Genomic DNA, 26,920 nt, shown 5'->3' on the forward strand with positions numbered 1-26,920 from the left:
TGTTCATTCATTATTGTTGTAATTGTCCTTATCACAAATATATATATAAAAAGCGGCCGATTAATCGGTATCGGCTTTTTTGGTCCTCCAATAATCGGTATTGGCATTGAAAAATCATAATCGATCAACCTCTACCAGATATAACCTCGGCCTTAGCTAGACTGGGCCACCACATTGCCACCGTAGTTAGCTAGTGCTGCAACTCCAATAGGCCTAAGCCCTGTGATGCCTGGCCTTGGAATAGTCTAGGCCTGGGCTGGGCTGTGAAGCTGTGTGTGCAGGACAAACCAAGAGGTTAGGCGAGCTCATAGAGGGAGTGGGAGAGATGAAGAGAGACCGAGAGAGACCAGGTTGTCAAAGGGAGTTGCGCGAGGTGCAGTAGCCCCCACCCCAGTCCACTCACGTCTTCCCCTCCTCTGCTCACCCCCCAGTCTGTCCATCCATACCCTGCTAAGTCTCCTCATATGGAAATGTTGTGCTCTGTAAGAGATTTCTAAGGCAATGTCACATTACAGATAAAAATGTACAACACCTATACATTGTGCGGTTGTGGAGCGGGTGGAGGGGTGGGTGGGGGAGGAGGATGGGATGTGGGGGCTCTATAGGGTTAGGACAGTAGCCTCCATCACGATGGCGGGGTCCTCGATGTCCGCTTTGCTCTGAACCATTCTCAGCTCCAGTTGAGGTGGGCTGGGTTTTCGGCCAGGCCCTGCTAACTCTGAAAGAGAGAAAGAGAGAGAAAGATGGAGGGGGGAAAAGAGGAGAGAGAGAATCACCCAGAGAAAGAGAAAAACAAAAGACAGAAGGAGCAAAAGAACGCTCAAGAATCTTAAACACGGGCACATGTACACACAAACACTTCTTAGAGTGAGTAAAATGATGCTTGATTTTGTCTTACCGTGAGCATAGGAGATGGTCCTCTTGATAACGTGATGCATGACTGAGAAAGTCTTCTCACATGCAGTCTAACAGACAGAGAGAGAGAAAGACAGAGACTTGTTTGTCAAAGCAATATTGAAACTTTCAAAGGAAATTAAGCCGCCATCCTGATCCTTCTTTTACAATTGCAGTTTTAAAATCCTAGGACTGAGCACCCCTTCAGTGGTCCAGACAACTTTTGAAACATTGGGAAGAGTGCCAGCATACCACAACTATCAAGTTACCTTGAGAATTATTCTGGGAAGTTCGAATGGTGGGAACGTTGGTGAATAGCCCCCGAATAGCAGCACTGTAGAAACTATTACACTCAACGGAACGACTTGATTAGTGTAGTGTCAACAACGCAGCCACTGCCAGCTAGCCTACAAAGTCAACAACGCAGCCACTGCCAGCTAGCCTACTTCAGCAGTACTGTATCATTTTAATCATTTTAGTCAATAAGATTCTTGCTACGTAAGCTTAACTTTCTGAACATTCGAGACGTGTAGTCCACTTATCATTCCAATCTCCTTGCATTAGCGTAGCCTCTTCTGTAGCCTGTCAACTATGTGTCTGTCTATCCCTGTTCTCTCCTCTCTGCACAGACCATACAAACGCTCCACACCGCGTGGCCGCTGCCACCCTAATCTGGTGGTCCCAGCGCGCACGACCCACGTGGAGTTCCAGGTCTCCGGTAGCCTCTGGAACTGCCGATCTGCGGCCAACAAGGCAGAGTTCATCTCAGCCTATGCCTCCCTCCAGTCCCTCGACTTCTTGGCACTGACAGAAACATGGATCACCACAGATAACACTGCTACTCCTACTGCTCTCTCTTCGTCCGCCCACGTGTTCTCGCACACCCCGAGAGCTTCTGGTCAGCGGGGTGGTGGCATCGGGATCCTTATCTCTCCCAAGTGGTCATTCTCTCTTTCTCCCCTTACCCATCTGTCTATCGCCTCCTTTGAATTTCATGCTGTCACAGTTACCAGCCCTTTCAAGCTTAACATCCTTATCATTTATCGCCCTCCAGGTCCCCTCGGAGAGTTCATCAATGAGCTTGATGCATTGATAAGCTCCTTTCCTGAGGACGGCTCACCTCTCACAGTTCTGGGCGACTTTAACCTCCCCACGTCTACCTTTGACTCATTCCTCTCTGCCTCCTTCTTTCCACTCCTCTCCTCTTTTGACCTCACCCTCTCACCTTCCCCCCTACTCACAAGGCAGGCAATACGCTCGACCTCATCTTTACTAGATGCTGTTCTTCCACTAACCTCATTGCAACTCCCCTCCAAGTCTCCGACCACTACCTTGTATCCTTTTCCCTCTCGCTCTCATCCAACACTTCCCACACTGCCCCTACTCGGATGGTATCGCGCCGTCCCAACCTTCGCTCTCTCTCCCCCGCTACTCTCTCCTCTTCCATCCTATCATCTCTTCCCTCTGCTCAAACCTTCTCCAACCTATCTCCTGATTCTGCCTCCTCAACGCTCCTCTCCTCCCTTTCTGCATCCTTTGACTCTCTATGTCCCCTATCTTCCAGGCCGGCTCGGTCCTCCCCTCCCGCTCCGTGGCTTGACGACTCATTGCGAGCTCACAGAACAGGGCTCCGGGCAGCCGAGCGGAAATGGAGGAAAACTCGCCTCCCTGCGGACCTGGCATCCTTTCACTCCCTCCTCTCTACATTTTCCTCCTCTGTCTCTGCTGCTAAAGCCACTTTCTACCACTCTAAATTCCAAGCATCTGCCTCTAACCCTAGGAAGCTCTTTGCCACCTTCTCCTCCCTCCTGAATCCTCCTCCCCCTCCCCCCTCCTCCCTCTCTGCAGATGACTTCGTCAACCATTTTGAAAAGAAGGTCGACGACATCCAATCCTCGTTTGCTAAGTCAAACGACACTGCTGGTTCTGACCTCTTTCTCCCCTCTCTGCTGGTTCTGACCTCTTTCTCCCCTCTCTCTCCAGATGAAATCTCGCGTCTTGTGACGGCCGGCCGCCCAACAACCTGCCCGCTCGACCCTATCCCCTCCTCTCTTCTCCAGACCATTTCCGGAGACCTTCTCCCTTACCTCACCTCGCTCATCAACTTATCCCTGACCGCTGGCTACGTCCCTTCCGTCTTCAAGAGAGCGAGAGTTGCACCCCTTCTAAAAAAAACTACACTCGATCCCTCCGATGTTAACAACTACAGACCAGTATCCCTTCTTTCTTTTCTCTCCAAAACTCTTGAACGTGCCGTCCTTGGTCAGCTCTCCCGCTATCTCTCTCAGAATGACCTTCTTGATCCAAATCAGTCAGGTTTCAAGACTAGTCATTCAACTGAGACTGCTCTTCTCTGTATCACGGAGGCGCTCCGCACCGCTAAAGCTAACTCTCTCTCCTCTGCTCTCATCCTTCTAGACCTATCGGCTGCCTTCGATACTGTGAACCATCAGATCCTCCTCTCCACCCTCTCCGAGTTGGGCATCTCTGGCGCGGCCCACGCTTGGATTGCGTCCTACCTGACAGGTCGCTCCTACCAGGTGGCGTGGCGAGAATCTGTCTCCTCACCACGCGCTCTCACCACTGGTGTCCCCCAGGGCTCTGTTCTAGGCCCTCTCCTATTCTCGCTATACACCAAGTCACTTGGCTCTGTCATAACCTCACATGGTCTCTCCTATCATTGCTATGCAGACGACACACAATTAATCTTCTCCTTTCCCCCTTCTGATGACCAGGTGGCGAATCGCATCTCTGCATGTCTGGCAGACATATCAGTGTGGATGACGGATCACCACCTCAAGCTGAACTTCGGCAAGACGGAGCTGCTCTTCCTCCCGGGGAAGGACTGCCCGTTCCATGATCTCGCCATCACGGTTGACAACTCCATTGTGTCCTCCTCCCAGAGCGCTAAGAACCTTGGCGTGATCCTGGACAACACCCTGTCGTTCTCAACTAACATCAAGGCGGTGGCCCGTTCCTGTAGGTTCATGCTCTACAACATCCGCAGAGTACGACCCTGCCTCACACAGGAAGCGGCGCAGGTCCTAATCCAGGCACTTGTCATCTCCCGTCTGGATTACTGCAACTCGCTGTTGGCTGGGCTCCCTGCCTGTGCCATTAAACCCCTACAACTCATCCAGAACGCCGCAGCCCGTCTAGTGTTCAACCTTCCCAAGTTCTCTCACGTCACCCCGCTCCTCCGCTCTCTCCACTGGCTTCCAGTTGAAGCTCGCATCCGCTACAAGACCATGGTGCTTGCCTACGGAGCTGTGAGGGGAACGGCACCTCAGTACCTCCAGGCTCTGATCAGGCCCTACACCCAAATAAGGGCACTGCGTTCATCCACCTCTGGCCTGCTCGTCTCCCTACCACTGAGGAAGTACAGTTCCCGCTCAGCCCAGTCAAAACTGTTCGCTGCTCTGGCTCCCCAATGGTGGAACAAACTCCCTCACGACGCCAGGACAGCGGAGTCAATCACCACCTTCCGGAGACACCTGAAACCCCACCTCTTTAAGGAATACTTAGGATAGGATAAAGTAATCCTTCTCACCCCCCTTAAAATATTTAGATGCACTATTGTAAAGTGGCTGTTCCACTGGATGTCATAAGGTGAATGCACCAATTTGTAAGTCGCTCTGGATAAGAGCGTCTGCTAAATGACTTAAATGTAAATGTAAATGTAACGTAGCTGACTGATTGATATCACTATTATTCTAAGTATGATGCTGACAGTATCATTGGTGAGATTTAGCTATAAAACCTAGACGGTGCACCTCCAATCTTTTCTATTGATTGCTTCTGTGACAGCAGGGACAGCGCCACGGAGGGCCATTACTATCACACTTTGGGGTGAAGTTTCCCCTAGATCCCTTCCCCAATCTTCACCATTAGTGGGGGGAAATGCAAAACTGACTCAAGATCAGCATGTAGGGCAGTGGTCCCCAACCGGTCGATCGCGATTGGTCCATCTCCAAGCCATTCCTACTCAATCACCAAAACATTTCTGTAAAAAAAACGAATGATAAAGCCTTGCGTTCCTCTTTAAAAAAGAATGGTTTCATGCTGTTGGGGTAGGTGCACTTGATTCAGCAGCCCTAGTGCCAGGAAGGCAAAGTGTTACCATTTTAAACGATTTCATGTGTCTGAAGGTAGAACACTGCCTACCCGGCAGGCCCAGAGAGCAGATCAAGTGAACCTAAAGGTCTATCGCTAGCCAATCACATAGCTCAGATCACAGTGTCTAGTTTCCTTGAACCATATGCTGTAAAAAGAAGCCTCGAACGCACAGCAAAGTTGGTAATGTGAGATTTCAAAACGTTTAAAACCCCGACTAGAGAGAGAGAGTCAACGAATACAGCAAAGTGCTGATGTTTTTATGTGTAAGTTCCTGTTTAAGTTGTTATTCAGCACTGTCAACACTTTGTTCAACAGTTTTATAAGTCATACAATGTGCGTTCTCCCTGTTTCGATAAGCTTGCATAGTTATTATTAGTGGCTTGTGTCTTTTTTAATATCAAAGAATAATTTCACTTCTCTGGAGTAACATTGGAGTAACAACATGAATTGGTGCATAAGGCAGAAATAATGCAGTGCGACTTAAGTTTTGCCATCAGCTGGAAGACTGTGTCCCCTTTTCCGAGCTGAGGGGGAGAGAGAGAGAGAGAGAGGGATGGTGAGTCAGATAAGAGGCAGCCTCAACGCTGCTCCCTCCCCTCAGATTGATCATCAGACGCAGGCCATCAGTCTAGTAAAAAAAAAATAAGCTAATTATTATGCTCACTCAGCTGTGCCTCACAAGGAATATACCAAATGATCTATTACCAGTCTGATCATATACCAAACTGTCACGCCCTGATCTGTTTCACCTGTCCTTGTTGATCGTCTCCACCCGCCTCCAGGTGTCACCCGTTTCACCATTATCCCCTGTGTATTTATACCTGTGTTTTCTGTCTGTCTGTTGCCAGTTCATCTTGTTTTGTCAAGCTTACCAGCGTTTGTCCTGTCAGCGCCTGTCTTTTCCCAGCCTCTCTTTTTCTTGTCTTCCCGGTTTTTGACCCTCGTCTGTCCTGACCCTGTAACCGCCCGCCTGATCAATCTGCCCGTCCCTGAGCCTCCCTGCCGTCCTGTACCTTTGCTCCTACTCTGGATTATCGACCCCTGCCTGCCTTGACCTGTCGTTACATTAAACACTGTTACTTCACACAGTCTGCACTTGGGTCTTACCTTCGTACCTGATACCAAACATTTTGAAACAATTTCAAAATGGTCTGAGAAGAACAACTTTGGCAGGGCAATTCAAGCGTAGCCAATATGCAGTGATACTATATTGGGCCTATAGCCTATTGAACAAACCTCTTTGCTACAGAACTGATTTTAATTGGTTAATGTTGCATTGGCTTTAGTTTTTTTAAAGTCATGTTTAAAAAAAAAATCTGAGCAGTAGATCTCGACTTGCATTTTGACTCAGAAGTGGTTAGTGACCAATGATCTATGGGCAACTTCATCTCAGTCTTTGGTGCCAAATCAGTCCTCTAGGTTTTATAACTGGCTTTAGTGTACACTGCAGACCTTGAGGTCGTTGGGGTAGTGGTGAGTCCAGGCCAGCAGCATCGCAGCAAACAGGTCCCCTGTCCCCACAAACACAGCGTCCACCTTGGGGATCTCCATACGGACCCTCTGGGTGGACTTGGTACCATCAGGCATCACTAGAGATGCAAGAAGAGGAAATGTTACACCAATGACCAATGATTCACAGATGGGATATAAAACCATGACAGTTACATCAATTACTAATGGTCATTGTTAGTTTGCCCACTCTTGACCACACACACTTACACGTCCTCTGGCTGCCCAGGGACACAAGGAAGCGGTCACCCAAACGCGAGGGCAGGTCAGAGCTGGTGATGACCACCGTGTCAGGACCCATCTTATGGAGCAGGTCCATCACCTGGGAAAAGAGGCAGCAGCCAGGGGAAAAGGGTCAAAGGTCAACTACCTGCTACATCTAATGGTGCCACGTCCCTATTCAAATACTTTTAAAAATGCACCCTTCTGTGTAGAGCCATGGTTGAGCTGGTAACACCCAGCACATATTCATGCCTCCCCAGCAGAGACAGGGCTCCAATCCCCGTCTCCACCCTTCTTGGGAATACAGATATGCATCTGTTGGTCACAGATACCTTTAAAAAAAAAGTAGGGGCATGGATCAGAAAACCAGTCAGTATTGGCGGGAATTGGAACACGCTGTCGTACACATAGATCCAGATCATCCCAAACATGTTCAACAGGTGACATGTCTGGTGAGTATGCAGGTCATGGAAGAACTGGGAAATGTTCAGGAGTTGTGTACAGATCCTTGCGACATGGGGCTGGGTATTATCATGATAAAACATGAGGTGATGGTGGCAGATGAACGGCACGACAATGGCACGTCACATTATATCTGTGCATTGAAATGACCATCAATAAAATGCAATTGTGTTCGTTGTCCAAAGCTTATGCCTGCCCATACCATAACCCCACCGCCACCATGGGGCACTCTGTTCACAATGTTGACATCAGCAAACTGCTCACCCACACAACGCCATATACACTTTCTGCTATCTGCCCGATACAGATGAAACCTGGATTCATCCATGAAAAGCACTCTTATCCAGTGACTATCGTAGGTGCGCATTTGCCCACTGAAGTCAGTTACGACGCCGTCAGGTCAACACCATGGTGAGGATGACGAGCACACAGATGAGCTTCCCTGAGAAGGTTTCTGACAGTTTCTCTTCGGTTGTGCAAACCCAGTTTTATCAGCTGTCCCGGGGGCTGGTCTCAGACGATCCCGCAGGTGAAGAAGCTGGATGTGGAGGTCCTGGACTGGTGTGATTACGCGTGGTCTGCGGTTGTGAGGCCGGTTGGACAATGCGCCAAATTCTCTAAAACAACGTTGGAGGCGGCTTATGGTAGAGAAATGAACATTCAAATATCTGGCAACATCTCTGGTCAACATTCCTGTAGTCACCATGCTAATTGCACACTCCCTCAAAACTTGAGACATTATTTTTTTTAAATACACCATTTCTTTTTGCCTTGAGGAAATCACAACTGTCACGGAAGGCTTGGTGAAAACAATGGTGTGGATGCCATCTGCTTACTTACATATCAGTGAATACCTCCAGGAAGGAAGAATCCATTTTATTGGTGTTTAAACATGGCCCATGGATTATGTACAAGGTTTGACATGACTTGATGACAACTTTGCACCATAATATATTTGTTGCATGTTCTATGGCATCTAAGACTCACCTCCACTGCATCTTTCTCTGTGCTAATGTTCTTCCCTGTCAGGAGCCTGGAGGACAAACATGTACACATTAATAAGGTCACACACACATACACAAACACACCCATGGTAATTTAACCTTGACACCAGAGGAGGCTGGTGGGGGGAGCTATAGGAGAACGGGGACATTGTAATGGCTGGAATGGAATAAATGGAACAAACACATCTGTTCCATTCATAACATTCCAGTCATTAGAATGAGCCCGTCCTCCTATATCTCCCCCCACCAGCCTCATCTGCTTGACACTAACACCACATTCATTGTATACAGCAACCAACAAACAGTCTAAGGAAGAGTCTGTTTAGTGTTCTTCTATAGTGTTCTAGTGCCATAGTGAGAGACAGTGAGCAACATTTACGCCATCATCTCCAAGTTAAACGACTGAGACTATCATTAGGCTGTGGAAACACTTCAGACACAAGGGACAGTATATTATTATTCATCTGTAATTCCATGGGAATCCACCAGAGGGACCCTGTGCACCACTAGAACTGGGATTGCAGTGACGAGCGAGGAGATGATTCAGAAGTAGGGTTGAAAGGAGGGAGGGTAGAAGCAGTGGAGCAGACACACACAAACTGACACAGCACACACAAACCGACACAGCACACACAAACCGACACAGCACACACAAACCAACACAGCACACACAAACCAACACAGGAACAATGATGGAAGAATACAGACAAAAAAACAAGCAAACAAACACAGAGAGGAGTGACTGGGTATCAAGAACCATCAACTCAGTGTAGCAACCACCTTACTGACGTGCTACACACCATACATAGGCCTTTAGTGTATCTGTATATCATTTGATGGGATATTGAGTAAAATTACATCAATGTAGTTGATTAGGATGTGGATGAGGCTCCGTGATGCTGATAGTAACAGATACGACACAGTCCCTGGGGTGCTTTAACGCTCCGTCTCACACACACACACACACACACACACACACACACACACACACACACACACACACACACACACACACACACACACACACACACACACACACACACACACACACACACACACACACACACACACACCATGAGCAGCCTTATAGGTTCACTATTACTCACTCTGCTTCAAACTGATTGGGTGTGATGATGTCGGCCACTGGCACTACCTTGTTCTTGTAGACCGGGTGCAGGTTCTCAGGAACGTACTGGAGACAGGAAGAAACACATCAGTACCGGTGAGCAGGTACACACACTTGCGCACACACACACAGACACACGCAAGCACACACACAGGGTGCATCTCAATCACCTGAAGTGTCTGCCTCTCCTCATCAGCCTTTATTTATCTACACCGAGCTGAAATTGCTGCCTAGCTCAGATCAGAGCAGACGAAGGAAAGGGGACAAGGAAAGGGGACGAGGAAAGGAAGCAACTTTAGACTACTGAGATGCTTAGCAAGGAAAGGATGGATGCATTGAGCCAATCAGAATGATGAGCACATCTTGTCCAAACAAACAAGTATACACACCATTTTTCTCAATGTCACTATATACATCAACAAACAGTATGCATGTATGCCCTTGTGCTCTCTCTACCTATCAAACACACATACAAACTCTAGTACACACACACACACACACACACACACACACACACACACACACACACACACACACACACACACACACACACACACACACACACACACACACACACACACACACACACACACACACACACACACACACACACACACACACACACACACACAGATAGAGGGAGGAAGACAGGGACAGAAAGAGACAGACAGAGAAGGGACATGGGACAGCAGAAAGTGAAAGTGGGTCTCTAAGGCCACGGCCACATTGTGACTTTGTGTCTGAAAAACTTGCCAGTGGTTTTTCTTTTTTCTTTCTTTTTTGTTGTTTAATTTTTACCCCTTTTTCTCCCCAATTTCGTGATATCCAATTGTTTAGTAGCTACTATCTTGTCTCATTGCTACAACTCCCGTACGGGTGCCAGTGGTTTTTCAACGGACAATGGAGATCATTATCCATCAAAAAATGCTCAACATGTCCTTTGACCTATGCAGCTCATCCAAAAAGAGTTGTCTTGAACAGACAACTGATGAGTGCATATAAGATTTCCGTTTATGTGTCTCAGTGTGGCTGCGGTCATTGGTTCAGGTAAAGCTGAAGGTCAGCGTTGCCCCATTGAATGAGATTGAGCAGGAGTAGTGACATCACTTACTAGTACCATCTGATCACTCATTAAAGGCACAGTACTCTCTGGTGGCCTAGATTGTGTAGGATACATACCTACCACTGTCAGTGTGGGTTCAAATCCGACCTACTGTCTATGATGAACTCTTCCAATGAACTCTTCCCCACTATTCTCTTTTCATGATCTTTTCTGCTCTGTTCAATAAAACTTACAAAATACAGGCAGCGTAACACAAAAACACAAAAGTACTCACCATGGAGCCATGGTCCCCCAGCACCGGGTCACACACTGAAAAGGAAAACGAGAACACACTCAATCCCTAACACAGATCTCTCAAGTTTTACACAGACATTACAGATGTTTTTGTATCGAAGTTAACCTGACCCAAGACATCTTCTGACTAGGTTCATTATTAGCTAATTACATCAAACACCTGGGTCGTATTCACTAGACACCACACAGAAGAGAACGGGACGAAATGGGGATGGACCACACGAACAAAGAAATTCTCGTTTTCATTTTCCGTTGCAAAATGTTTTGCTATGTTGTACACTAATGAATACGACACTGCCCTCAGAACAGACTGTAAACATGCGCTTACAGCAGTTTTATTCATCCTGCTCCTACATGTTGTTCAGCTAATTTACATGGAAATGCATGGCCGTTATTAAATTATGTCAACTTTAATCTTAGTTTGCAGCTTAATTGACAATTATTTACTTGGGACTCGCTGATACAGATACAACGGTCCTGTCAGCACTTTTTCTAAATGCATTAAGGGCTTAAGGCGTCTGCATACTTAGGTTCAGAATTTTAAAAAATAGGCAGAATTCATCTAAAATAGAGGGCATTCGGGAAAGTATTCAGACCCCTTCCCCTTTTCCACATTTTGTTACGTTATAGACTTATTCTAAAATTTATTCAATAAAAAAAATTCCTCATCAATCTACACACAATACCCCATAATGATGAAGCAATTCTCTTTGGTAATTTATTGAAAAATATATTTAAAAGAAATCTTATTTACATAAGTATTCAGACACCTTTGCTATGAGACTTGAAATTGAGTTCAGGTGCATCCTGTTTCATCTTTGAGATGTTTCTACAACCTGATTGGAGTTCACCTGTGGTAAATTCAATTGATTGGACATGATTTGGGATGGCACACACCTGTCGATATAAGGTCCCACAGTTGACAGTGTATGGCAGAAAAAAAACAAAGCCTTGAGGTAGAAGGAATTGTCCGTAGAGCTCTGAGACAGGATTGTGTCAAGGCACAGATCTGGGGAAGTGTACCAAAAAATGTATGCAGCATTGAAGGTCTGCAAGAACACAGTGGCCTCCATCATTCTTAAATGGAAGAAGTTTGGAAGACTTAATAGAGATGGCCTCCCAGCCAAACTGAGCAATCGGGGGAGAAGGGCCTTGGTCAGGTAGGTGACCAAGAACCCAATGGTTCCTCTGTGGAGATGGGAGAAACTTCCAGAAGGACAACCATCTCTACAGCACTCCACCAATCAGGCCTTTTTGGTAGAGTGGCCAGACGGAAACCACTCCTCAGTAAAAGGCACATGACAGCCTGCTTGGAGTTTGTCAAAAGGCACTTAAATGACTCTCAAACCATGAGATGAAACCAATATTAATCTCTTTGGCCTGAATGCCAAGCTTTACGTTTGGAGGAAACCTGGTACCATCACTACGGTGAAGCATGGTGGTGGCAGCATCATGCTGTGGGGATGTTTTTCAGCGGCAGGGACTGGGAGACTAGTCAGGATCAAAGGAAAGATGATGAATGGAGCAAAATACAGAGAGATCCTTCATAAGGATCTGCAGAGAAAAATAGAAGACACTCCCTAAATGCAGGTGTACCAGGCTTATAGCATCATACCCAATAAAACTGTAGGCTGTAATGGCTGCAAAAGGTGTTTCAACAAAGTACTGAGTAAAGTGTCTGAATACAGTTGAAGTCGGAAGTTTACATACACCTTAACCAAATACATTTCAACTCAGTTTTTCACAACTCCTGACATTTAATCCCAGTAAAAATTCCCTGTCTTAGGTCAGTTAGGGACACCACTTTATTTTAAGAATGTGAAATATCAGAATAATAGTAGAGACAATTATTTATTTTGGCTTTTATTTCTTTCATCACATTCCCAGTGGGTCAACAGTTAGTATCAATTAGTATTTGGTAGCATTGCCTTTAAATTGTTTAACTTGGGACAAATGTTTCAGGTAGCCTTCCAAAAGCTTCCCACAATAAGTTGGGTGAATTTTGGCCCATTCATCCTGACAGAGCTGGTGTAACTGAATCAGGTTTGTAGGCCTCCTTGCTCGCACACGCTTTTTCCGTTCTGCCCACAAAGTTTCTATGGGATTTGAGGTGAGGGCTTTGTGATGGCCACTCCAATACCTTGACTTGTTAAGGATTACTGTCCTTAAGCCATTTTGCTGGGACGACCCATTTGCGACCAAGCTTTAACTTCCACATCGTTTTCCTTCTCATGATGCCATCTATTTTGTGAAATGCACCAGTCCCTCCTGCAGCAAAGCACCCCCACAACATGATGCTGCCACCCCCGTGCTTCACGGTTGGGATGGTGTTCTTCGGCTTGCAAGCATCTCCCTTTTTCCTCCAAACATAAGGATGGTCAATATGGCCAAACAGTTCTATTTTTGTTTCATCAGATCAGAGGTAATTTCTCAAAAAAGTATGATCTTTCGTCCCCATGTGCAGCTGCAAACCATAGTCTGGCTTTTCTATGGCGGTTTTGGAGCAGTGGCTTCTTCATTGCTGAGCGGCCTTTCAGGTTATGTCGATATAGGACTCATTTGACTGTGGATATAGATACTTTTGTACCTGTTTCCTCCAGCATCTTCACAAGGTCCTTTGCAGTTGTTCTGAGATTGATTTGGACTTTTCTCACCAAAGTACGTTCATCTCTAGGAGACAGAATGTGTCTCCTTCCTGAGCGTTATGACGGCTGCGTGGTCCCATGGTGTTTATATTTGCATTACTATGGTTTGTACAGATAAACGTGGTACATTCAGGCATTTGGAAATTGCTCCCTAGGATGAACCAGACTTGCCTACAATTTTATTCTGAGGTCTTGGCTGATTTCTTTTGATTTTCCCATGATGTCAAGCAAAGAGGTACTGAGTTTGAAGGTAGGCCTTGAAATACATCCACAGGTACACCTCCAATTGACTCAAATGATGTCAATTAGCCTATTAGAAGCTTCTAAAGCCATGACATAATTTTCTGGAATTTTCGAAGCTGTTTAAAGCCACAGTCATCTTAGTGTATGTAAACTTCTGACCCACTGGAATTGTGATACAGTGAATTATAAGTGAAATAATCTGTCTGTAAAAAAATGTGAAAAAATTACTTGTGTCATGCATAAAGTAGATGTCCTAATCGACTTGCCAAAACTATAGTTTGTGAACAAGAGATTTGTGGAGTGGATGAAAAACAAGTTTTAATGACTCCAACCTAAGTGTATGTAAACTTCCTACTTCAACCTACTAACCCCAGTTTTTGCAGGGGTTAGTCTTAATCACACAATTTTACATGTGACTAAGATGTTTGGTGCAGTATTTCTCATGTGAAAGAATGTGCATGAAAACTAGTCGTCACTTGAAGACTGACAACACTTCATGTTCTCACTCCTGCTAGGAGTAGTACTGTTGACCAATCACTAACAAAGGGGGCTAGACTTCGCCTACCGAACTTCGGCTTGCCTCAGGAAAAATGTTGTGTGCACAAACAGCCCAAAAAGAACCCGCTGAAGACCAAAACAAACAAAATGTTGTCATAATATATGCATGACCTGTTTCAACTGGGAAGCATACGGCAAGCTATATTCTACATCAAGCTTGTCATTACCCTGAAACCCGGATGAAGGCAGCTTAGCTGTCGAATAACAGCTGTCAGCTGCTCTGACATCAGCTGTCAGAGCAGCTTACCGATCATTGCACCTGTACATAGCCCATCTGTAAATAGCCTACCCAACTGCCTCATCCCCATATTGTTTTTGTTTTTTTGCTCCTTTGCACCCCAGTATCTCTACTGGCACATTCATCTTCTGTACATCTATCACTCCAGTGTTTAATTGCTAAATTTTATTTTTTTCCTATGGCCTATTTATTGCCTTTACCTCCCTAATCTTACTACATTTGCACACACTGTACATGGATATTTCTATTGTGTTATTGACTGAATGTTTGTTTATCCCATGTGTATCTCTGTGTTGTTTTTGTCGCACTGCTTTGCTCTATCTTGGCCAGGTCGCAGTTGTAAATGAGAACTTGTTCTCAACTGGCCTACCTAGTTAAATAAAGGTGAAATAAAAAATTAAATGTCAAATCTATTAAATGTATTGCTTCTGGAGCCATGAGAGTGTGAGGCTTTTCTTTTGTTTGTGTCCTCATGCTTCTGCCAACACCAACCTGAAGAGGATGATACAATAGCTAGGGCTAGGAGTTTTTCCAGACCAGTTCTCCCTGGTCAGGTGGTCAGGACAAACTCTTGGCCCTAACAATAACCCATACAGGCATCTTGAACTTGTGATCAGAAGTGGTCGAACCCCACCCTGTTGATTTGAACAGATGTGCAAGACACACACACATAGGGGTGACAGTGAGGGATACACACCATACACAAGTTTAGGATTGGCCCTCTTCAGCTCTTGTACGATGTCCACAACCATCTCCAGAAAGGAAGTGTCTCGAGTGTACCCTGAAGGGAGAACATGATTCTGGGTCAAAACTAACTCCTTAATGTCTCAATAAAGTTTTATACAGTTCACTGCAGACAAAACCAAACCCTCACCCAGGGCTCTAATGAGAGGATCAGGGATCATGGAGTGACAGTGAGTGTGTCAGTGCTTTCTCAGAGTGGACACAATTAATGCTTCTTCGTGGACCATGTCACGCCTGAGATTTTCATTGCATTTGCATAGAGGCAGGTGGAGTCTTTTCTGCAGTGTTTGTGTGCATGAGAGCAGGACCTGCTGTCGCTGCAGTGCTGGCTGTACGTACAGTAGGTAGGAGATAAGGGCCAGAAGAGAGGAAGACAGAGAGGGAGAAGATTCAATGGGAATGCTGATGTAAGGCTTGTTTGTGCGGGTGCCTCACTTTTGCGCTCGGCCACCAGGCTCTCAGTGAGGGAAAGCCCATGTCCTCATGGCCAATTTAAACACACAGGGGCTAACTGTCTCAACGCCAATTCCCTTCCTAGTCCCTAACCCTAGACTTTTGCCAGTCTGAAGGGTCTGGATAGGTATGAGTGTAAATAAGGTCACACTGCTTGCTTAGCGACTAATGCTTCCTCCTAACTTGGCTCATACCGAGGGCTCGAACACAGGACCTCTGGCTTGCAAACATACGTGACCGCCCTCCTGACGCTAGCTATTTGGCAGCGCAAGTGGGGACACTTCAGGCTAAGGTGTGACTTTCACACATCTCTATGCACTACATGAGCAGTGTACTAGTTGAGCTTCCACCATATTTCGTACATTTTACCGATCTGTTAATTACAAAGATTTAGGGCCACGGGAAGAGTTGGGAATAGGGAGCAAATTGGCACGGCTAGATTCTAACTCAAACTACACTCATTCAGTTTATCCACTTATTGGATGATATACGCAGTGTACTTTATGCCATGTATGTGACCGCAGATACATCTGTAAGTCCCATTTGTAAGCTATGTTTCTTACAGACAAAGTTTCAACTGACAAATGCTGTCTGTCTCACACGCCAATAGTCTTGGTCACTCCTAAGTCTATTTAAGGTGAACCTTTTAATTGTTGGTGATATACAGTACGTAGCCTATGTTTTTAGCTGTGCTCACCTCAACTACTCTAGTGTGTCCGTAACAATTACTTCCAAATGTCTAGCAGTCTGTCTTAATAAAAGAGCTGACCAACCAATAGTCTGGTAACTAGAATGTAGCTGTTCCAACACATTCCAGTTTAGCTACGTTTCACACCTTGACAGATTCACAAGGACTCGGGAAAGAATAAAACCATGACCTCCACTCTCTCCTCTCCTCTGCTTGTCTGCTCCCTCTTTCTCTCTCCCTCTCTCTTCTCCTCTCCCTCTCAAGGTGATAGGAGAGGAGACATAATCCATCAGGGAGTGCCAGCGTTTCTGTTCCGTCTCTCTCTCTCTGGGCCAGGGCTAGCAGAGCACGACGGCTACCACAGAACAGTGGCTGTGGGTGAACATCTGACAGCCTGACTGACATCAGGTTCTGTAAAACCCTGCAGCCGACACCATCTCTGTCTAGGTGACCTCATGAGGCTCATATCCATCTACTGCTTCCTGTGTTCTCCCTGGAAAGCTACAGGGGGAGCTGAGGACTGACGAGAACAACATCTGTCTGAAGAGAATGTACGCCTTGACCAGAAGCAGGCACTCTCTGAAGCTATTGACTTAGCTAGCTGCTCTCTATAAAATGTTTCTTCAGCTAGCTAACTGTTATCTACTTTTTCTTCTAGTTTCTTTTTTGACTGTATACTGCAATTCCGCTTTTAGCAGTGAACGTGTACAAGGCAGTCTAACCAATCATAAATAAATACTTGATGTAAACTAACAACCATCCCCAGTCTGCTAGCACTGCTACCGCTAGCCTTCACTTCTTTCTGTGTGTGCGTCTCACCTGTGAGAACATAGTCGTAGTGGTGGACATTGTTGAGCTTGATCCCCTCGTAGAGGACGTGCAGCTCGTCAGCGGTCAGCACCTGGCCTTTCCAGTGGGAGTAGCCTAGGACAGAGGTCAGGGGTTAGAGGTGAGGGGTCAGGAAGACAATATGACAATTTCCACAACAGAGTGACAACACTTCCCCTGTAATGGATTTAACAATGGTGAAAGCTCCCTCCACCAATGCTTCTCAATCTATGACGGGATTGAGCCAGTGCAACTTTGGGGAAAGTGTGGAGAATAGTATCTTTATTAATTTCTATGGTTTAAATGATGAAAACTACAGTTGATGTTTCTTCTACACAGAGGAGGCCTAGAGAAGCTCCCAGCCACAGTGAGACGGTGCCGCAGGAATTGTGATGTCACACTTCAGGTGAGTCACCCAGCATATCACATGGTGTGGTGCTGGTTGCCTAGTAACAGGCCAGAAGAAAGCCTGAGGGGCTGAGAGCAATAAAGAGTTGCTGCTGCTCGTCTGTGTGTGTGTGTGTGTGTGTGTGTGTGTGTGTGTGTGTGTGTGTGTGTGTGTGTGTGTGTGTGTGTGTGTGTGTGTGTGTGTGTGTGTGTGTGTGTGTGTGTGTGTGTGTGTGTGTGTGTGTGTGTGTGTGTGTGTGTGTGTGTGTGTGTGTGTGTGAGAGGAGAGGAATGGCTGGCTCTATTTGTCATGCTTTTCTGTTGTCGCAATTGCATAACTCGCTGCTGGGAAGAGCATTTTCAGCTCGTCACAATCCAAGACACACACACATACACAAACACACACACACGTTTTCTTCAGCACGTGCAGAGTGAAGAAGAGACAGAGATAGACACTGCGTATCCTTCCCCACTGGGAAGATAACCGCCACTGCGTTTTGAGCTGAATCTACCCATCAGGCCCTGCTTCTCTTTGCCCCCCTAAAGCTAACACAGAGAGACACTTACACAGACACACACATTAAAAACACTGTTCTTTAAAACCTTGCAGGAATACTATTGGGCAAGGGAATAAAGAAAATGTTACATCCCAGATGGTACCCATTCCCAATATAGTGCAATACTTTTGACCAGAGCCCTTTTGCCACTATAGGAAATAGGGTGCCATTTGGTACACAATCAGAAATAAAACTGCCGTGGCTAGCCTAAGTCATTCACATAAATAAAGTCTTGATCCTCCTCATTGCAGTAATGTTTGATGTGTGATGAGCAGAGAGACCCTTGTGACTGGGGCAGGGTTTTGGCCTACATTGCTATGATGTTCCAGAATCTAAATGATGTGTGATGTTCCACACAGCAACTCAATGAACTGTGTGTGATTGTGTGCTTATGAGAAAAAAAGACTGCTGAGTTAGTGGATACAGTAATGATCCAATCGATATAGCATGTTCCTGTCTCGAAAGAAACTACAGTAAAAACCTGTAACAACGGGCACCCTTAAGCAGTAGTAAAGAGGTGGCATCCTCTCATCCTTAGCCAAAACGGAACTGCTTATGAAGGATAAGTCTGAGCCAAGTCTTTTCAAAAACTAGCTTCCATTAACCCAGTGCAGGGACATAAGAATGGCAGCTAACAACAAAAATAACCAGAGGAATGAGTCTGATTTAGGTGGCAACACATTTTAAGGCATTCACAGATGGATAATTCATGAGCGACGTGTATGGGGGTCTTTTAATTATGATGCACTTTTTGGGCATCATGATGTCCCAAAAAAATCTGTATTTTTGAATGTATTTGTATCTTTATTTTGACAGAGAGTCATGCTGAGACCAAGGTCTCTTTTACAGATGAGCCTTGTATCAAATACACATCAATACATATTAACATAAACCAATACACAAAAAGCGAATTAAATCATAGAAAACAAACACATTCTTCAGTAAAAATGTTCTTAATTAGCTGTTTGAATTGCCCTAGAGGCACCAACTATTTTTTCCCACTTGGTGCATTCTAAATAACTTAAAACCTGAACATAATAACAAACCTAAGCTTAAATCACTCAGAGCATGTGTCAAACTCATTCCACGGAGGGCCGAGTGTCTGCGGGTTTTCACTCTGCTCTTGTACTTGATTGATGAATTAAGGTCACTGATTAGTAAGGAAAACCCATCACCTGGTTGTCTAAGTCTTCCCCTGACTCAGAGGTATCATGTAAACTTCAGGACTTAAAGCGGATTTAAACACGGTTGATTTGTACTGTTGGACTGTATGCAGTCGGTTAGGTGTGAACTCTGTATCAAAGCAAATGGGGGACGTTTTCCCAATTACCCAGAAGCTGTGGGAGCATAGGGAGGCTGAGAGGACACAGGGAGCTGTGTGACAAGTGGACAGAGAGGGCTATGGGATTAGCATATAGCATGGTGAGGGCTGAGGGGCCAGGGATTAGCTTGGGCCCCAAGCCCAGAGAGGAGAGCTCTAATAGGGGTGACGATAGCAGGACAGTGCCTCCCCTTGTTGAACAGTACAGATCCTTCTCGATAAATGTTTACCGTTATTTAACCAGGAAAGATCTTTGAGGTTAAAACCTCTTTCGCAAGGGCGACCTGGATCATTCAAGCGGATGAGGTCAGCACAGCCAAGTTGGCTCTTTGACACGGTTGTGCTCTCCAGGACATCTGCCCATGAATGAACACTTAGCAAGAACACACCAGCGGGCACACGAGGCTGGCTGATTCATATGTTGACTGACGCGGTGCAATAGATAGGGTCATTCCCCAAACCTACGTCAGATACACAGTTTACTTTTCCCTCTGCTCCCTTTTAATCTCCCTCACAATCACTCACTTCCTCTCCCTCTTGCACACCTCTGCTCATCAGGGTGAGGCAGGCATCCGTGGTTTTCCAGACGGAGCGATACATGAAGTGAGACGGAAACTGAGAGGAGCCTGACAGTGGTGTGATCTCAATTAGCACTCATTCACATGTTCCTTTCACAGACACACACGGACGTGCGCACACACAAACACACTGGTGTCTACCATGTCATTCACCTTCAGCTCGAAGACAAACAGCCCCCTCCCATCCTAGGCTATAACAGTATCCACAACAACAAAACGTTTGGCACAATTGTTACACAATAGCACTAGTGGCATCCATTGCATTCTGCTGTCACTATTGACATCACAACAGAGCTGGAGTTTCCTCTGTGGTGGATGTGATGCGCTCATTGGGCAGCCGGCAGGTGACTCGTGCGGCAGTGAGGCGTGAACAGGCAGCGAAGTGATTGGGCTGTGATTGGCGGTGCCTGGAGGTTATGTCCAAAATGACGCCCTATTCCCTACATAGTGCACTACTTTTGATCAGAGCCCTATAAGCCCTGGTCAAAAGTAGCATACTATATAGGGAATAGGGGTCCATGGTTTGGGACACAGCCTGACAGTCTTCATAGAATCCCTGGATATCTGAGCGAGATTACTGTGAGACTGACTGACTTCAAAACGGGGCTCCTGTAACAAGGGTGGTTCAGAGAACCTTGCTCGCATGTTGATTAGTAACCTTTCCTGAGACTAAGCCGGCTAACACAATCTTGTACAGTTGGTCACATTGGTGCTGTAGTGTCCGCGTGATCAAAACAATCATGAAGTATGGCTTCCGATTGATCAGACCAGCGTTGAATGATTCTCGTCACTGGTACTTCCTGTTTGAGTTTCCGCCTATAAGACAGAACGAGCAAGATGGAGTCGTGGTCGGATTTGCTGAAGGGAGGGAGGGCTTTGTATGCATCGCGGAAGTTAGAGTAGCAGTGGTCGAGAGTATTAGTCCTGCGTGTCGTGCAATCAATATGCTGATAGAATTTAGGTAGCCTTGTTCTCAAATTTGCTTTGTTAAAATCCCCAGCTACAATGAATGCAGCCTCCGGATACATAGTTTCCAGTTTACATAGAGTCCAGTGAAGTTCCTTGAGGGCTGTCTTGGTGTTCGCTTGAGGGGGAATGTACACAGCTGTGACTATAACTGACAGGAATTGTCTTGGTAGGTAAGATTTCAGTGTATTTCCTGAATTGTCTCAAATGTAAATAGAATTAACCCCAACCCTGCTGTACATTATATATACCTGTATGATTGGAGAATTGTACCGAGTTGATTGAATCCACCTCAAACCCCAGCACCTGTGGAAGAGACAGACAGAGCATTAATCAAAGCATCATGCTGAAGACGAACAATGTGGAATCGTATCAAATGCCATTTCATTTGATCCGTTCCAGCCATTATTATGAGCCGTCCTCCCCTCAGCAGCCTCCACTGGTGGGTAGGTTAATTACTTAGGCCCCTCAAACTCAACTCTGGCCCTAGAAGCCAGTTCCACTGCTTTTTTTCTATTGTTCCACTCTAATCAAGGACTGATTTAGACCTGCGACACCAGGTGGGTGCAATTAATTATCAGGTAGAATAAAAACCCAGCAGGCTCCGGAGCTCATAGGGTAAGAGTTGAACGCTACTGATCTAGGCTATACAAAAGGCCAGATTTAGAGATTTGGTGGTCCATTTAAAAATGCCATTGAACCAGCCCCCAAAAGGGAAATTCCACCCCCATACATTTGTATTATTCCAGAACTAAAAATACATTTTTCGTTGTGTTTAATGCATGCAATTCTGAAATGTATTGTACTTATACAGCTGTTGAGTCAGTGACTAACAGTGAGGATCCCCTGGGCTATTGGGGCCCATTTAATTTGTCTAAGTCCACATCATATGGTGGAAATAGTCCATATAGCTAGTACAGCCCTACACATTTTAAATGACCAGCCATTTTACTTATATTTGGACTAGCAGTTTCAGCTACCTGTACAATAGGGTTCCTAGTTGTCTTCAACTAAAATTACATAATGTAACTGGTGGAAAGCCTCATGTTTACACTGACTCCTGCACTGTATTGAGCAGGCTAGCCCATTTTTTTTGGTGGGGCAGCCAGAGGAAAATACAGAGCGTAGGGGTTGGTAATGTTCTCTAGTTGCGCCGCGATTGGCTCAGTGTTCTGTCACTCATTGGGACCCAACGTCACCGCAAAATCTACGGGGAGAGCTTGAAAACTCAAGCCCCTTGGGTGCTGCCATAGATTTACATTAGAAGTGTCCATTCAAGGCTCAAGGTCATTGGACATAGATAAAATTATGTTAAATCACGTTATACAGTACCAGTCAAAAGGACACACCTACTCATTACAGTATTAAAAAAAACTATTTTATACATTGTAGAATAATAGTGAAGACATCCAAATGATGAAATAAAGACATATGGAAACATGTAGTAACCAAATCAAAATATATTTGATATTCTTCAAAGTAGCAACCCTTTGCCTTGATGACAGCTTTGCACACTCTTGGAATTCTCACAACCACCTTCACGAGGTCGTCACCTGGAATGCATTTCAATTAACAGGTGTGCCTTGCTAAAAGTTTATTTGTGGAATTTCTTTCCTTCTTAAATGCGTTTGAGAAAATCAGTTGTGTTGTGACAAGGTACGGGTGGTATACAGAAGACAGCCCTATTTGGTAAAAGACCAAGTCCATTATGGCAAGAACAGCTCAAATAAGCAAAGAGAAACAACAGTCCATCATTACTTTAAGACATGAAGGTCAGTCTATCCAGAACATTTCAAGAAATTTGATGGTTTCTTCAAGTGCAGTCGCAAAAACCATCAAGAGCTATGATGAAACTGGCTCTCATGAGAACCGCAACAGGAAAGGAAGACCCAGAGTTAACTCTGCTGCAGAGGATAAGTTCATTCGAGGTAACTGCACCTCAGATTGCAGCCCAAATAAATGCTTCACAGAGTTCAAGTAACAGACACATCTCAACATCAACTGTTTAGAGGAGAAAGCGTGAATCAGGCCATCGTGATCAAATTGCTGCAAAGAAACCACAACTAAAGGACACCAATAATAAGAAGAGACTTACTTGGGCCAAGAAACATGAGCAATGGACATTAGACCAGTGGAAATCTGTCTTTGGTCTGATGAGTCCAAATTTGAGATTTTTGGTCTTTGTGAGACACAGAGTAAATAAAGCCGCATGATTATCTCTGCATGTGTGGTTCCCATTGTGAAGATTGGAAGAGGAGGTATGATGGTGTGGGGGTGCTTTGCTGGTGACACTGTATAGTGATTTATTTAGAATTCAAGGCACACTTAACCAGCATGGCTACCACAGCGTTCTGCAGCGATAAGTCATCCCATATATCATTTGTTTTTCAACAGGACAATGACCCAGCACACCTCCAAGCTGTGTAAGGCATATTTGATCAAGGAGAGTGATGGAGTGCTGTATCAGAAGACCTGACCACAATCACCCGACCTCAACCCAATAGAGATGGTTTGGGATGTGTTGGACCGCAGAGTGTAAAAAGCAGCCAACAAGTGCTCAGCATATGTGGGAACTCTTTCAAGACTGTTGGAAAAGCACTTCAAGTGAAGCTGGTTGAGAGAATGCCAAGAGTGTGCAAAGCTGTCATCAAGACAAAGGGTGGTTACTTTGAAGAATCTAAAATATATGTTTTTAACACTTGTTTAATTGCTACATGATTCCATGTGTTATTTCATAGTTTTGATGTCTTCACTATTATTCTACAATGTAAAACATAGTCAAAATACCTTGAATGAGTAGGTGTGTCCAAACCTTTGACTGTATCTACCGTAGCTTTGATAGGACTGATCATTTCAACATCATACTTTCAAAATCTTAGCTAGCAAGCTAGACAAGCAGTCATAATCATGAATCAAGTGGACAATCTACTGGAAAATTATTTTTAATCCTTGTCATTATGAAGAGAAATTATAGATAAAACTCATCGGCCATTGGACATAAACATTATACAATAAGTTGGAAATCGCATATTCAACAATGAGTGGTTTGGAAGGAATCAGTGGCTAACTGCAAGTGTTGCAAAACAATCACCAACCTACTATTCAGTGGAGAGGATATGTGGTCCAAGTCTGGGTTTAAGGGTCTATTTTTCAAGCTTAAAAGGATAAACATTCACATGCAACACCATTGGCCAGAAAAGGTTTATTACATTGGCCGTGCTGTCAATCCAGCCTGACTTCTGCCACATTCAAAACAACGGGATACTCGGAACGGGGAATTCTCAGACTTCAGTGATTTCAAGACGACTGGGAAAATACGTTTTGAAGAGTCATCCAACTTGGGAATTCCAAGTTGGGAACTCTGGCCTCTTTCTAGAGCTGCAACCTGAAGATCACTGACGTCATGATTCAACCTTGTTTTTTGGTTTCCCAGTTGTCTTGAAAACACCATAAATCCAGAGAATGGCAAACTTTGATCACAAAGTTTGATGACAAAATTTGCCCACAAGAAGAATGGCCGTGCCACCTTCCTCTTCAATTGATTACAGCACAAAAAGGTGAGACGAAAAATGTATTGCATGCTGCTCAATAACTTATGTAATATGCCAGGGAGATATGTATACTGTAGCTAAGAAAGTAATACTAAGTGTATGTTGTGTAGTAAACTGTTAGTAGCCCATGTGCCTCTCCCTAATAATTTGTTCCCTTTCCCCCCCATAACTTAGCCTACTGTTCTGATTTGGTGGTGCACATGTAGCCTATAGCCTGTTTTTAGAGAAATGTCATCATTGAATAAACTTTCATTGTCTGCTTATATTCCCCCTTTTATTCATCCTATGGTTCTGACTTGGTGTACAGGGAGAATACTGTAAGAACGGCCCACGTCCTGAATTCTGTCGCTGCACATTTCAAAAGTGCTGAACAAATAATTATATTGACTACGTCTGTCTAGACTCGCTCAATAATGTCTTAATCGAAATTACGGATTGCCTCTTATCCGCTTTTTGTCCCCTTATGCCATAGTTTGTACATCTCAATTGTCAGTAGAAGCCACATTTGTTTAAGCAAGTCAGCCATATCAGCTATGGGCAGTAAATGAGGCTAAATGAACTGTTAAGCTGCCAGACAAGGCTTCACTTATGTAGCCAGGTGTAGCGGTGGTAATGATTCACTCCATGGTGCTGAAAAGAAAGCTCTGCTCTTGGGACAGCTTTTTGTAGGCCCTAACAGTCCATCATAGTACAATTAATGTATTGTTTAGTATTGTGTTGTGTAATGGCTTTGCTCGCATGCGTCTGCCCCACCAAGATTTACATGCTAAAATCGCCACTTGATATAACCAATTGAAACAGGAGGTAAATCATTTTTGTGAATAATTTTTGGCCTAAGGGTTTAATCAAGATAATTATATTTAAAGCTCCTGTCTCCTCTTTAGTGACGTCAGTCAGAGGAATATACGCTAAATATGTCAGTCATTCATGCAGAACCTCTCTGCTGTCTTTCTTGACTGATAGGATAGCAGAAACATCGGATTCCCAGCTAATTGAAGACAGCAGAAACATCGGATTCCCAGCTAATTGAAGACAGCAGAAACTGAGGATTCCCAGCTAATTGAAACGCCTTTACGGTCATCATCTATGACGGACCTATATATTTGGATGACAAACAACGCTGTTCAGGGAAATAATGACCACCATGGTACCCAAATCACAGCAGTGTCTAATGTGATGAGGAGGATGAGAAAATGGTGATGTCACGATGGTATTGATTATGAGGAGGAAGAGGATGAACGGATGACACCCGGACCCTATTGACGAGATTGCATTGCTGCAAGAGTAAAATCCGTCACGAATGTCACACACGTCCATACTAGTGTTGTGCATAATCCGACAGGCATGATCATGGAATGAATATTCTCGCAATTTATCACTGCTGATAACAATATGTCTAATGATTATTACATGTAAAATACAGCATCATCTCTATGTATTTGGAGTGTTCAGGAATTGTCATCACCATTGGGAGCGCCAAAAGGGTATTTGCCATGTGACCTTTTGCTACCTGCACGCGCGCACAATTGCGTTACATTAGCTCATCAAAACATTGTATCAGAATATAATAGATTCCTACCTGTAACGGAAATGATGCCGATTTATTGCCAACATATCCTCTGACAACATGACTCTGAATTGACAATACTCTGCATTCCATTTCGTGCATAAAGTTAGAATAAAACAGGCTACACAATCCGCGCAAAACAAACGCAGGTTTTGTGTTCAGGGCTGCACGTACAGCAGCGATCCCGAGTCCACAATCCAAGGGGTTTTCAGTGAGGGTAAAATCAGAATCCAGCCACAAAACTGAAGGACATAGAACCCACACAGAAACGCTCATTGACGAGACACATCATTATTCTTCAGGCATTCGTGACGGGCACCTAAATCCACTGACATCACAAGCGCAACGATGAAACGGACGTGACAGCAATATTGTGAAATAGAAACAAGTGTGTTGTCTCTATAACAACAAAAATAACCAGAGGAATTAGTCTGATTTACCACCCGTAGTCCTTTATGATGTTATCGGTGGATTTCAAGGGCAGGTGTTGTGCGCACACACGAAGCATTGGGGCTAATACGAATGAAATTCATACAAATGTTGTAGGTGCAGCCCAACATTTGGAGCCAGGGATTGTGTTACTATAGAATTATTAATAGAAGCAAAGAACCCTGTCTAAAAGGACTGTAATGGGAGCAAGCAGAGCGAGGATATTATACATTTCTTTGGAACAAGTGGCAGTGTGGGAATCTGGTTGGGGTCCTTCATTATGTTACACGTTATGGGCATTGCTATATGGGGTCATTGGGACGTCCCTACACCATAGCCGCGGGAAGAAGGGGTGCTGCAGCATCTATGACAGACCTGATTAAAACAAATGACAAAGTAGTGCACTGGTCCTTTACTGGTCCTGTACAGTTAGTTATGTGCAAAGACCTAAAACATGCCCACATCAAATTCAATATT

General features: G+C 44.8%; 1 protein-coding gene across 1 annotated transcript; it reads right to left on the bottom strand.

The window, feature by feature from the left end:
* Positions 1–26,300, bottom strand: LOC124011395 (pyridoxal kinase-like). The gene is made up of 11 exons (XM_046324721.1): positions 26,027–26,300; positions 21,148–21,202; positions 17,079–17,183; positions 15,072–15,155; positions 10,671–10,705; positions 9,314–9,399; positions 8,191–8,236; positions 6,730–6,841; positions 6,463–6,599; positions 899–965; positions 1–718 (listed from the first exon to the last, which is right to left on the bottom strand). Exons 1-11 carry the CDS (start codon positions 26,288–26,290, stop codon positions 600–602), a joined length of 1,110 nt encoding a protein of 369 aa, XP_046180677.1. The 5' UTR covers positions 26,291–26,300; the 3' UTR covers positions 1–599.
* Between the last annotated feature and the right edge of the window lie 620 nt (positions 26,301–26,920).

Source organism: Oncorhynchus gorbuscha, linkage group LG23, assembly GCF_021184085.1.
Source record: "Oncorhynchus gorbuscha isolate QuinsamMale2020 ecotype Even-year linkage group LG23, OgorEven_v1.0, whole genome shotgun sequence".
NCBI lineage: Eukaryota > Metazoa > Chordata > Actinopteri > Salmoniformes > Salmonidae > Oncorhynchus > Oncorhynchus gorbuscha.

Excerpts from the sequence above, each read along its gene's own strand:
- LOC124011395 (XM_046324721.1), bottom strand. The coding sequence starts at position 26,290 with ATGAGCGTTTCTGTGTGGGTTCTATGTCCTTCAGTTTTGTGGCTGGAT. Across the intron at positions 17,184-21,147 it reads ACAATTCTCCAATCATACAG|GCTACTCCCACTGGAAAGGC; the intron begins GTATATATAATG and ends CCTCTGTCCTAG. Across the intron at positions 9,400-10,670 it reads TGGGGGACCATGGCTCCATG|TACGTTCCTGAGAACCTGCA; the intron begins GTGAGTACTTTT and ends TCCTGTCTCCAG.